Here is a 13748-nt window from a genome sequence, read left to right as displayed (position 1 = left end):
ATCCCGGTCGTGATGGCGCCCAGCACACTACTAGGCAAGCCCGACCATTATTCAACACTTAACCCAATTTATCAAAAATAGCGGAAAAAAATATCAATTAAGCAAGATTAAAGTACTGAAGATTTTAACAAAATGCACAATATAATCTCACTAGGACCCGGTGTCACGAATCTGAGCCTCTAGAATACAGAATATCATCCTAATACACGGTATATCCAAAGTCTGATAATGCAGAAATAAAGAGATAGGATAGGAGGGAGAAGATCAATGGCTGCGAATACCGTGCAGCTACATCGATACTCCCAGAGGCTGGATCTGCTGATCAACTGGATCTACTGAGCCTGAGACTGCCCTAGATCTGCACACAAGGTGCAGGGAGTAAAGTGAGTACTCCGACCCAGTGAGTAATAAAAGTAACTACAGTCCGAAGATAAGAAAATCCAGTAAATACACAAAGTAAGCTACAATCCGAATATACAGCAACATATGGAACTGAGCAGCTAAACACCAGTATAAATACAAATACATGAATGCAATGCAATGCATATGATGGTACATTCCAGTACCCACTGCGGCGTGCAGCCCGAGCCATCCATATTTATTTATCGTCGACGACGCTCACTGGGGGTGTGTACAGACTCCGGAGGGGCTCCTACAGCCCAAGCGCAATATCTTGGTCAGTCATTGTTACCTGACCGGTCAGCCATTGTTACCTGACCAATTTATATCATACAGTGTCATTGTTACCACTGTTCAAGTATATCATCCAGTGTCATTGTTACCACTATTTCAAGTATATCACACAGTGTCATTGTTACCACTGTTTCAAGTATATCACACAGTGTCATTGTTACCATTGTTTCAAGTATATCACATAGTGTCATTGTTACCACTGTTTCAAGTATATTACACAGTGTCATTGTTACCAATGTTTCAAGTCACTTTATAATTAGTCCAGAAAATAATATAATAAGCCCCTTGGGCATTTACAAAACAGAAGTTCCCAGCCCGGAATACATTTAAAAATATCATTTAAGTTTTCAACACTTAGAATTATGGCTGAGTTTGCAAAACAGCATTTAAAACCTTGGACTGAAATTAAATGATATGCAAATCATGCTAAGCAGTAATATCAATCCTCTAAGAATTTTACAAATCGGCACAAGGCCCCAAACATGGCATCAAGCCCAGAAATATCAATGAAGTATGTGTATCAATCACCAGTATAGTATAAACATCACACGGGATGGACCAAGTCACAATCCCCAATAGTATCCGACCCCGCACTTGCCATGGAGTGCGTGTCATGCCTCAATATAGCGTTACGATGTGAAAGTACGGGGTTTCAAACCCTCAGAACAGCATTTACATCTATTACTCACCTCAAAATGGCCAAAAGTCTACTCCGCGATGCCCTTTCCTTTCGAATCGACCTCCTCGCGCATTGAATCTTGCCAAAACCACAAGGAATATATTACAATAGGCTAAGGGAATATAACTCAATCGAAAAGACTCGAAAAATATCGAAAATCACGAAATTTGCAAAACCCGAGCCCTGGGCCCACTTCTCGAAAAATTACGAAAGTCAGATCACCGGATTCCTCGTCTCGCCACGAGTCCGTACATATAAAATTTACCAAAATCGGAGTTCATTTGACCCCTCAAATCACCAAATCTTATTTTCAAATCCCTAGGCCTAAATCCTCAATTTTTCTACAATTTTCATGCTCAAATCCATACATAATTGATGTACTTAACTCAAAATAGGTGGGGATAACTTACCTTCACATTGATGATGAAAATCCCCTCTTGAAGCTCCCCAAAAATCGTCCATACTTTGAAGAAATGAAGAAAAGTGAGCTAAATCCGTGTATAAAAGAATCTGTCTGTGCTTCGTCGAGTTGTACCTTGCACTTGTGCTATACAAGTTGTACATCCTATTAAAATTGTTCCTTGTCGGACACCTTCTGTTTAAACACCCATAACGTCTTGTATTAATATCAAAATGACAAACGGTTTGAAGATTTAGAAACTAGACTCAAAGATCTTTAATTTGATAGGTTGTACACCATATAACTCTTTATATATCCCGAGATATGAGCTTCTAAAGTGCATCGTAAATTCTGCCGAAATTGCTCCAGCAGCCCTTTTCGATCCATCGTAACTTTCTGAGATGATATCCAAATCGCGAATGGTTTAACTTTCCGAAAACTAGAATGTATGGGTTACAACTTTCGTGTTTTGCACTTTTTCGGATTTCTTATAGATTACAAGATATGAACTTCCAAACTGGACTACTCGCACCTAAAATTTTCTGGGCACAGCAGAATTTTCTGCAATTTTTCCTAAGTCCGAAATCACTTCGAGACACCTCCGAAACACTCCCGATCCCTCGGGGCTCCAAACCAAATATGAACACTGACTCTAAAACATCTCACGAACTTGCTCGAGCGATCAAATCGCCAAAATAACATCAAAATCAATGATTTGAGCCTTAAATCCAAAAATTCTTTCAAATTTCATAAACTTTCAAATTTTCCAATTTAAGGCCGAAACCCGTCAAACAGCGTCCGTTTGTAACCAAACTTTACAGGAAGCGCTTAACCAACATATATGACCTGTACCGGGCATCGGAACCAAAATACGAGCCCGATACCATTACTTTCTGATCAAATTTCATTTTCATTTTTCTTAAACATTTTCAGAAAACAATTTCACGAAAAAATTCATATCTCGGGCCTGGGACCTCGGAATTCGATTTCGGAAACACGTTCAACTCCCATATTTTTCTATGGACCTTTCGAGACCGAAAAATCACGGGTCCGGGTCCGTTTACCAAAAATGTTGACCAAAGTCAACTTTAACAATATTAAATATCAAAATTTTTCAAATTTTTCCCATAATTCATATATTTCAACACAAAGATATTCCGGACACACTCCTAAGTCCCAAATAACCTAACGAAGCTATCCAAACCATAAAATTCGCATTTCGAATCCGATATCAAAATTTCCACTTCCGGCCAAATTTTCTCAAAAACCTTCAATTTTCCATCTTTAGCCGAACGGCTCCAAAATGACCTACGGACCTCCGAATTCACTTCCGATCGCGCTCCCAAATCCAGAATCACCATACGGAGCTACTCCCAGTCTCGGAATCCCAAACGGACATCAATAACACTGAAATGCATTTTAAACCAAACTGATGCAATTTCTTCTAAAATGCTATCTTCCACAATAGGCGCCAAAACGCTCCCGGGTTATCCAAAACCCGATCCGGGCATACGCCCAAGTCCGAAATCATCATACGAACCTGCTGGAACCTTCGGATCCCAATTCCGAGGTCGTTTACTCAAAATTCCAATCCTAGTTCATTTCTTCAATTTTAAGCTTTCAAAATGAGAATTTCCATTTAGATTTGACTCCAAACTTCCTGAATTTTAATTCTGACCATACACACAAGTCAATATACCTGAGATGAAGCCGCTCATGACCTCAAACTGCTGAATGACGCGCCGGAGCTCAAAACGACCGGTCGGGTCGTTACATATTAGTTGTTGTTTTATTGGTTTTTAGTGATTTAAACTACTGCTAAATGCTATAAGATGCTGCTGGATTTTTTTTTTTTAATTATAGTTAGTACAATGCACCCACATTTTTTAAGCCACAATAATATTCATCTTTCGTTCAGTATATAACAAGGAAATGCTTCACAAGCTTTCCATAAAGTATAAGTTGATACTCAAAATTGAGTGAGAGAAATCTAATATTTAACAGTCCAATATCAGAACGGATATGGAAGACCAAATCTGTTGTCTAAGCCAAGCGAATCATTTTGTCAAAGTATTAGTTTTTATTGTCGATGTTTAACGAAGTATGACCAGTTGCAATGAAATAGAAATTTTATGCCAAAAGCTTCATCAAAATTCTCATTCATCTAAATCATTCATTACATAGAAAAGTAAAAGGTACATTTTTGAATAGCAAAAATGATTGAGGAGGCCGAGAATTTGTCCCGAGGGCTTGTCAGTAGGAACGTTATATCTTGGACTGCTTTTGTATCTGGACTTTACCATCAAAAGGCCTTCAATAAGGCATTGACACAATTCTGTTTGATGAGAAAGAACAATACTGAACCTAATGAATTCACCGTTTCTGGGGCCCTTTCATACTCAGCCTCTATAGAATGTCATGATTATGGTTGCGTATAACATCTTGTGCATCATGGAATGCACTGATAGCCGACCTTGTTCCCAATGATGAGGTTGTTGCTGGGTTAGAAATCTTCCATAAGATGCTAAAAAATGATATGGCTTGAGATGAATATACATTTTCAGTTACTCTGAAGGCCTGCTCGTTACTACCATTTCTTGCAATCTGCAGGCAGGTGCATTCTTGGGTAGTTAAGGGGAGGTTTGGGACAAACCTGCATGTGGAAAGCTCGTTAATAGAAGCATATGCATAATGTGGCAACTTAGAGGATGTTTAGAAGGTTTTCGTCTAACATCTACACCAGATGTTGTGACATTTAATACAATAATTGGAGCTTATTCACACTATGGTTATCCAATGAAAACTATATTCTTATTTGAAAAGATGGTGGAGAAAAGGATATTACCAACAGGAACTTGTTAACTATTAACAACAGAGTAGTTTAAATTGGCAATTGCAGTCGCTTAAGAAAAGCACTAAGACACTGTCTCTACTTTCTCATGACTATGTGTTTCCACAAGTAGCATGATCTTGATTCCAACAAGAGGTAAAACACATACTAAGTACCAAACATACCTTTTGAACAAGTAAAGAACTAGAGGTATTTATGCACTTCATATTCCTATAAAAACTCAAATTCATAAATCTTTTTTTTTTTTTATAAGATCTCAAATTCATAAAACTTCTACCACATTGCAGAAACATATCCAAGAGAGTAGTATAATCTGGATGAATTATTATTTACCTTAGTTTATTTCATAGTCAATCAATGAGTGTCTATTCCTTCCGCTAGTAATCAAGCAAATTAGCTGCTACTAAATGAATAATAATATACTGAAATTTCAAAATCTAAAAGGAGATCAAGCTAGCAATAGGAAATAGAATCAGAACAAAGTTAAAGATTCGATATGCTATAGGAGAGAAAATAGTTAATGATGTGCCTTTCTAGAGGATGTGGAAGTGGCAATAAAAGTTTCTAACTGAAAAGTTTCATTCTTGTGGTAGTGATAGTTAAATTTGTCGATATTGAACTACAAAAAATAGAAATGTGTACACCCTTGAATCTTCATTGCGTTTTCTTGTCTTTCTCCAACAAAACCAATCTGACTCACCTGATTACCCACCTGGTCTCGTGAATTTATAAACTAGGGTTATGAAAATTGGGGGAAGAAATGGGAAAGAGAAGGAAGAGAACGTTGATCTTTTGCAGAGAAATCTGTTTTCTTTGAAATGGAAATCATGTGACAGGCACGTGAGGAAAGTCCTGTTAAAAAACAAACGGTGTTTAAGGTTGTGATTAAAAGTGCACCACTTTATTAAAGAAAAGTGACTATTAGTGTACCATGTTAAAGAATATGTATTATTTTAAGTCTAAGGCTAAATATAGTGTATGATTTTGGGCTTTTCCTCCTTCATTTTGTAATGTCAAAATAGAAGGCACAATTTCTATTTTGGTTATGGGTCTTGTGTTATTTTGTATCGTCCATTATCATTGTCATTCTTGTAAAGACTATATTTTTAATTTTATATATATATATAAACTAGCCTTAAGCACACTACTTAGTGGATCTGCTATTAAAAAAATAAAAAATTAAATACTTTTTCATCTTGGTCAAACGCATCAAATTTTCAAAAAGTTATTTTTCACAAAAAAAAAATAAATACTTTTAGCCTCGTAGAAGTTTGGCCAAACAGGCTTTAAAATTAAAACCAATAATAAGATAATTTTAATAATGCAATTAGTTAGCTATTTGAACGCTCACCTTGTTGGGAGGATTCGATTTACATCTTGTAATCTCATTCCCTATTTCCTATTCTCCTCCCCTATATATAATTTGAAAAAAAAAATTCAAAACTCTTTAAAAAATCCAATAATATACCGAAGCTCTTGGTGCAGTTATGTTTATATGCTTCACTCGTTAAGATAAAATCAATATTATCTTATTATATATCATTAAAAAATATTCTATAGAATCAAATTTTCATCCTATTATGTTACAAAATATTTCATACAAATCAACTACTTCCAAGCATTATTCCACTCTATTCATATCAAAAATATAATCATATCATCATTCCACTCTATCATAATGGCAATCTTTTTCCACTCATAGATGTAACTTCTTTTAGGGAATGGACAAAGCCTGCATACAGATTCCGAAAATTCCACCTCAATTTTATTGCACAGAAAACACTTGGGGTCTGTTTGGAAAGTCCCCGGTAATTGAAATGATGTAATTAATAGGATAGTAATTACACAGCCTAATAATTACGATGACTTGTTTATTTGTCATAATGTAATTACAAGCGTATTGTTTGGTTGTGCAAGTATAATTACACATTTACATTAAATTTTAAATGAATTAATTATCGAAACTTTAAAAGTTAATATAATAAATATATGCCTATAAATAATTTTTTTACAAGTATAAATGATATTGGCTTTGGTATTCAAGATGCATATTTTTTCTTGAACATACATTAATTAGTAATCATATATTTATAGCTAATATTATAAAAATAATTTTTATATATTTTCACATTAATAATATTTAGCTTAATTAATTATAAAAGCTAAAAACATACGTTTTGTAAGAACATCATGAAATGCTGATAAAATAAATTATTAATAATGTCATATAATTATTCAAATGTTTGACAAAACTAAGCTATCAATTCTAACTAAAAATAAACAATATGCAATGTGAAATAACAAGTCAATATTATTAAAACAAGTAAATTTGAACCATAAATATAACACAATTTCAATATCCAAAAAAAAAAAATAGTTTAACATATGTTAAATTTCAACATAATAAAAATACATTCCAATACAACTTAAGATTAGGAAACATAATAGGTTTATAACCTCATTCAACAACGAAATTATACTTTAATGACATCACTCATTATATATCAAGTTTGTTAATCACTCATTATTTCTAATATCAGGAGATGTAGTTTTAAAAACTAGAATAATAACGCAGTTACGATAATAAAGAAAATAAAATAAATAAAAAATAAAATATGCGAGCAATTATATGCAATCACAAGAAATAAAGGCAAATAAATAAAAGTACTGGTACAAAGAAAAATATATTTTAAAATCAAAAAAGAAATTAAAAAGTAGAAATAAAATAAAAATAATTAAACTAATGAAAATAAAAAGTTATAAAAAATAGATTAAAAAAATATATAAAAAAATTAAAAAATAACCTTGTAATTATACGATACAATTATCACTAATTCTCACTTTTGTTTGTAAATTAGAAAATGTAATTATGCCTTTCCAATTATATTTAATTTTATGTTAATCAAATAATTACTTGACGAGATAAATAAATTAAATTGTATAATTACGTCAATTACACGCAAATTCAAGGTGACTTTCCAAATGGCCTCTTGGTATTCAATTTACTTTTCGTCACAACTTCTTACAAAAACAGACTACGCTGCATATTGCATTTTGACTTTATGGATCGTTTTCTTCTCTTTCTTAGTATCATGCTTATGTGTACACGCCTCTCTACTGCCACGTATTCATGATTTTCCTTCTGCTGCCACGTTACATGTTTTCTTGCTCATTCTATCCGTATAGCTGCAACAAGAAGATAAAGCTTAAAAAACACATATATCCTATAATAAATACATGTCCTAAAAATGATTTCTATACTCCCATCATTTTCATTGTGTTTAATTTCCCCCTTTTTGTAGTTTCAAACTTTTCTATGGATACACGACAGAGAAGCATTAGAATAGCAATGTTGCCATGGCTAGCACATGGTCACATATGTCCCTTCATAGAACTAGCCAAAGCACTGTCCAAGAGAAATTTCTACATATACATATGTTCCACACCAGTCAATATCAATTCTTTCAAACAAACAATTTCAGAAAAAGATTCAATTTCAATAAAGATAGTTGAACTTCACCTTCCAAATTTACCTGAACTTCCTCCTCACTACCACACCACAAATGGCCTACCACCCCATCTCATGTCCACTCTAAAAAATGCTTTAGATATGGCCAAACCAAGCTTTTTTCATATACTTAGTACTTTGAAGCCAGATTTGGTTATGTATGATTTTCTTCAGCCATGGGTTCCAACTATGGCTGCTTCACAGAATATACCATCTGTTCTATTTCTTACTCCTGGTGCAGCAGCAAGTTGTTATCTTTTTCATATTGGTAGAAAGAAGCCTGTTTCTGAATACCCTTTTTCAGCTATTTACCTTAGAGATCATGAGTACGACAGGAATAGAGATATGTTTGAACCAACTGAAGATGATGGATATACAGATACACAGCGAAGAGTCAATGGATGCATAGATGGATCATCTGAAATCATCTTGATCAAGACTATCAGAGAGCTAGAAGGAAAATACATGGATTTTCTCTCTACTTTATGCGAGAAAAGGTATGTCGCGTCTACTCAAACTTTGACAAATCAAATAAAAAAAAAAGCATCTAAAATGAATTTATTTTTCCTACATTCAGGTATGTTCCTGTTGGACCGCTTGTTAGAGAACCAGAAACAGAGCATGAACATTCAGAGGTAATGAAGTGGCTAAACAGTAAACAAAGATGTTCCACAGTTTTGGCTTCATTTGGGAGTGAGTATTTCCTGTCCAAGGAGGAAATGGAAGAACTGGCTTATGGGCTAGAGCTCAGCAATGTGAATTTCTTGTGGGTTGTGAGATTTCCAGTGGGAACAAATATCAGCCTAGAAGAAGCGCTTCCAAAAGGTTTTCTTGATAGAATTGGGAACAGAGGAAAAATAGTACAAGGATGGGCTCCACAGCTAAGAATTTTGCAACATTCAAGTATAGGCGGATTTGTGAGCCATTGTGGATGGAGTTCAGTAATGGAAGGGCTTCAACTTGGAATTCCAATTATAGCTATGCCAATGCATCTTGATCAGCCACTTAATGCTAAGTTGGTAGTAGATGCAGGGGTAGGTGAAGAGGCTGTTAGGGACAAATATGGAAATCTTGATAGACAAGAGGTGGCAAAGGTCATAAGGAAAGTGGTGGCAGAGAAAATAGGGCAGAGATTGAGAAAAAGAGCAAGAGAGTATAGTGAATTTTTGGAGAGTAATGGAGCCAAAGAAATAAATGAAGTTGTTGAAGAGTTGCTAAAACTTTGTAGGGTCACAAGAAGACAGGATTCTACTGAACTGCTTTACTAAATTAGTCTTTTTCCTTCAATTTTCTTTTTCCTTTTATTTTTTTTCCTTTTGGTAATGTACTTCGCAACAAAATAAATTACAGGTACTACATAGATCAGTGTACAATATTATCAATTTTCATAATATGAAATTGATGTAGCATTCAATTTTATTTTGTGTATATTTATTTGTTTTGGCTAATTACCTGTTTGGCCAAGCTTTTAAAAAAAATCAGATTATGTTTGAGAAATATTTTTTTCGGAAGTACTTTTTAGTATTTTTGGTGAGGAGCAGTTTGTGTTTGACTAATTAATTTAAAAAATACTTTTGAGTAATAATTAGTGTTTTGATCAAGCTTTTGAAAATTATTTTTAAATATATTTTTTTTCAAAAATATTTTTGGAGAGAAGCTATTTTTTTTTGCTTTTCAAAAATTACTTTTGTTTTTCCTCAAAAATATTTTTTTCATTCTAAAAGTTTAGCCACCCCAAAAATATTTTTGGCCCGAAAAAAGGTTGGCCAAACATGCTATAAATCTGAATTACTTTTATTTCGTACGCTTTGCAATCGGATTAGTGTCAACCACCGGTTCTAATACTTAACTTAGCAATAGACAGGACAAGGTTATTATTTTGCGAATCAAAGAGACGAAGTAAAAATCTGCTGGTCTTTTGCTTCAGCTCAAAATTAGGCCAACTCTAAAGATATGATTAGTATCACAATTACAATCATCACTTCGACAACACATAGTTTTTTCATTTTTATATCCCGAAAAAAATTTGGAGACGGTATCAAAGTATTAACTAGATCGAAACATGTTAAATATGTCATGCAAGTCTTTTAGCACTCGTAAGGTGGGGAAAAAGGGGGGAGCCTGGAATAAGAAAGAATTCTATGGAGGGTATGCTAAGGGGCCATGACATCACAATCAAGGGCGGAGCCAGAGGACAAAAGGGATTTATCCGAATTTCTTTTTATATATATAAGGTCAGCATTTTTTATATATAAAATAGATGTTGAACTCCTATGTGAACTCTATTTTCGTCTTTGATTACAATAGATGGAAAAAGTATTCCTACACTTTTCTTGTCTGTTAGGAATGAGTCACAGATGCATACCTGTTAGAATTATGCACCCCTTGTGCACTAGAGGTAGGTGAATAGTGTATTGACCTATTAAAAACATTTACCAGATTTTTACGTTTTTCTTAAAACTTGATTCTTAAAGTGGTTCTTACAATTCATGTAACTAATAAATACAAAAAATAAAGAAGACAATAGTTTACATGAAAAACCTCCTTGTTCAAGGGAGTAAAAATTACGACTCAACTTTGTAATTTTTTTCACAAAATTCACCTAGCAAATAAAGAAAGTAAAAAAAAAATTCCTTTGATCTTCAAAAAAAAAGTAAAGTTTACTTCAATAAGTATTTCCTTAAATCTTGGCCGAAACGCTACCAATAAATATCTGCAAAAATTTTCTGACATTATCACGTGGCTACTAGGTCAGCATAGTATAAATACAGCCTTGCTGGGTGTGTAAGTAAATTCCATTTTAAATAGGACTTTGGCTGTACAGGAATTCTGAGACTCACCAGGTAACATGTTTGTTGATCATCAAAACTATATTTCCAACAAATATTTCCTTTTTTATAATGACAAACAAATGAACACGAAACCGCTTTATCATATTATTCTGCCAATTTGAATATTCTGCCAAAATTAATTTTTATTCTGCCAATTATAGAGAATATCTCTCTTATGGCCACTAGGGTTACACAACAAATAATCAACAGAAATACATTTAGCATAATCAATCTAAGGATGCTAGCTATCAAAAAGCATAAACATCAATGTAGTATAGAAATCACTAAGCAAAAATAATAAATTAGTTAAGGAAGCATCATCGGTCCATAAAAATCAAGTCATAACTATTACTTACATTGCCACAAAAACAAGTTTAACTGAATGAAAACTGCGTGAGAAACTAGGTCTAAGGCAGTTTGGGACTCTAATCAAACTAGAAATGCTAGGTTGGTTGAGTGAGTGTAGGACCAGAGAACTGAAGATGTGGAACAAAGGCACCAAGATTTTTGGAATTTTGTTCCTTTTCTCTTTTCAAGTCCTCCTCCAGCTTTTGATTAACAGTATTCATTTTGGCAATCTCTGCAGCTTGTATCTCCACCTACCATTGAAGAGTCAGCACTTGTTGTTGAAGCTCTGAAATTTTAGTGGTGTTAGGAGAATCACTAGCAGGAAAGGTTCCTCTTCATCCTCCTCTTTATACCCACAACTATTCAGAATTTCTTCTCCAAGACATCCAACATATTTCCAGATTTCTACTTGCTAACATGAGCTCCAAAGTGAGCAATTACCTCATACAAGATGAACCTATAGGGAGTAGAGTGCTTACTATTGGACATGTTTGCCTCTCTAGCTATGATCATTACCATATGAAAATTTATCTTTTCTTCCCTCTCCAGTAGATCTATATAGGTCATGTCAATAGCATTGGCTTCATGTCTCCTTTCTGACCTTCTTAGCACAAGCTTGTCTACAAATTCAAACAATAGTTTGTGGAAATGAGTCATTTTCCTATTCCATAATTTTCTATGTTTCTTCTCCTCTTTTCTAGAGAATTTCTTGGTGACAAACAAATGAGTGATTCCTTCTTCTCTGATTGGCCAGATTCCCTTCACATATTCACAGTAACCAGTGGCAATAACCCTCAATATCTCACCCATCTTCTCCTCATCAAACACAATGTCGGTGTCTCCTACTCTACTTGTTATCACTCCTTCAACTACACTGCAAGGGATGAAAAATTCCACTACTTTTTTTTAACAGAATCTCCTGCCTTGTTTTAGAAATAGGTTCTTCCACCTTGTTTCTCCAGTTTCTCAACCAGCTCTATCGTTCCATTTCTATTGACAACTGAGATTATCTTTCCTCTCAATACCTTAGCCATAAAAGCCTTCAAGATTGTGGCATTTTTTCCTCCTTTCTCTAAAAAAACTAGTTTTCTTACCACCAGCTTTTTTACATTTTTCTCTTTCTTCTTCTTTATTACTCTAACCTCCCCACCTTCATCAAGTATCTCAATTGGATCTCCAACAATACTAGATTCCCTAACGTCTTTTTTCCTTTCCTTCTTCTTTCAAGATCTTCAAGAGATGAAACCTCAGTCTACTTCTTGCTTCCCCTGGTATATGACCTTCTTCTGAAGGTAGGCATAGAAGCTGGAGCTGCCTTCTTTTCAGCTCTAATAGGTTCTCTAGCTCCCCTCACTAATCTTCTCGTTTTTGAGGTCATTAGAGGGGAACCTGTCTCAAATCTCAAGTCCATCTTCTTTCCTTTCTTCCCCTATTTCTTTTCATACACAAATATCAGGGGCACATCATCATCATCATTCTCCTCATCTACCAGCTTAAAACGTGCTTGGTTATATTGACCCTTAGATTTCTCTTCCCCAGTCTCTTCACTGTTGCTTCATTGGCAGAAGAGGGAACAATTTCAGGGTCATAAGCCGGTGTCTGATCTATCTCCCATCTACACCACCAGTCGTCTCCCTCACACTGCTTCATTGTCGGTTAGGGAGCAACTATTGACTCAAAGCCATCAGCTAGTGCCTTGTCTTCTCTAGAGGTCTCATCTTTGTATTAGAACCTAATCTATCCTCCACTATCTCTCTCTACCTGCTCCAAAATCATGTCCTTGTTTCCCCTCTACTGAAGTTTCAACTTCCACACATGGTTCTCCCTAAATATCAATACCCAAAGATTCATTCACACCATCACCCTCATTCACAGTCGCCTCAACTGAAGCTTCATCTTCCACACACGGTTCCCCCTGAGTATCAGTACCCATGGGCTCACTCACACCATCACCCTCATTCACAGTCACCTCTCCTTCCTTTTCAGAAGCCTCTATAGTAGCAACAACCCTAGATTTTCCCCCTTTTGACTAGTACTTTCCCCAACCATATCCCTAGATTCATCAATGGTTTCTCCCTTTTTACTCACACCTTCCCTAGGCACAACCCTATATTATTCTCTACTTATTGTTTCCAGATGTACTTTCTAATTTATTAGCAGTAAGGTTTTCAGCTATTACCTTAGTTTTCGATATGGGAAAGTTTGATTTTGCTTGTGTTTCCTCCTTATTTGAACTGGCATCTAGATCATTTTACAGTTTTATCCTCCTTTCACATCTCTCCATCTTTCATTGGGCTTCTACCCATGCACACTGCTTATCCCCCTCTATCAGTGGCTTCTTTTTTACAGCCTTCTTCTTTGTCATCATGGTTGTCTAACTTGAAAGAGATTCATGTGAGACGGAAGGATTTTGGGTGTTTTTAGATCGAGCTTTTAGT

General features: G+C 34.9%; 1 protein-coding gene and 2 long non-coding RNA genes across 3 annotated transcripts; 1 reads left to right on the top strand and 2 right to left on the bottom strand.

The window, feature by feature from the left end:
• Positions 1–67: 67 nt before the first annotated feature.
• LOC138891092 (uncharacterized) lies at positions 68–1866 on the bottom strand. Its single transcript, XR_011407403.1, has 3 exons — positions 1783–1866; positions 1383–1450; positions 68–358 (listed from the first exon to the last, which is right to left on the bottom strand). It is a non-coding gene; the product is annotated as an uncharacterized lncRNA (long non-coding RNA).
• Positions 1867–3900: 2034 nt separating this feature from the next.
• LOC104219132 (uncharacterized) lies at positions 3901–5408 on the bottom strand. Its single transcript, XR_709169.2, has 2 exons — positions 4957–5408; positions 3901–4425 (listed from the first exon to the last, which is right to left on the bottom strand). It is a non-coding gene; the product is annotated as an uncharacterized lncRNA (long non-coding RNA).
• A 2468-nt stretch (positions 5409–7876) lies between these two features.
• LOC104219133 (beta-D-glucosyl crocetin beta-1,6-glucosyltransferase-like) lies at positions 7877–9628 on the top strand. The gene is made up of 2 exons (XM_009769765.2): positions 7877–8628; positions 8709–9628. Exons 1-2 carry the CDS (start codon positions 7940–7942, stop codon positions 9397–9399), a joined length of 1380 nt encoding a protein of 459 aa, XP_009768067.1. The 5' UTR covers positions 7877–7939; the 3' UTR covers positions 9400–9628.
• Positions 9629–13748: the final 4120 nt, after the last annotated feature.

Source organism: Nicotiana sylvestris, chromosome 5 (assembly GCF_000393655.2).
Source record: "Nicotiana sylvestris chromosome 5, ASM39365v2, whole genome shotgun sequence".
Lineage (NCBI taxonomy): Eukaryota > Viridiplantae > Streptophyta > Magnoliopsida > Solanales > Solanaceae > Nicotiana > Nicotiana sylvestris.
This window is presented reverse-complemented; position numbering and strand designations above follow the sequence as displayed.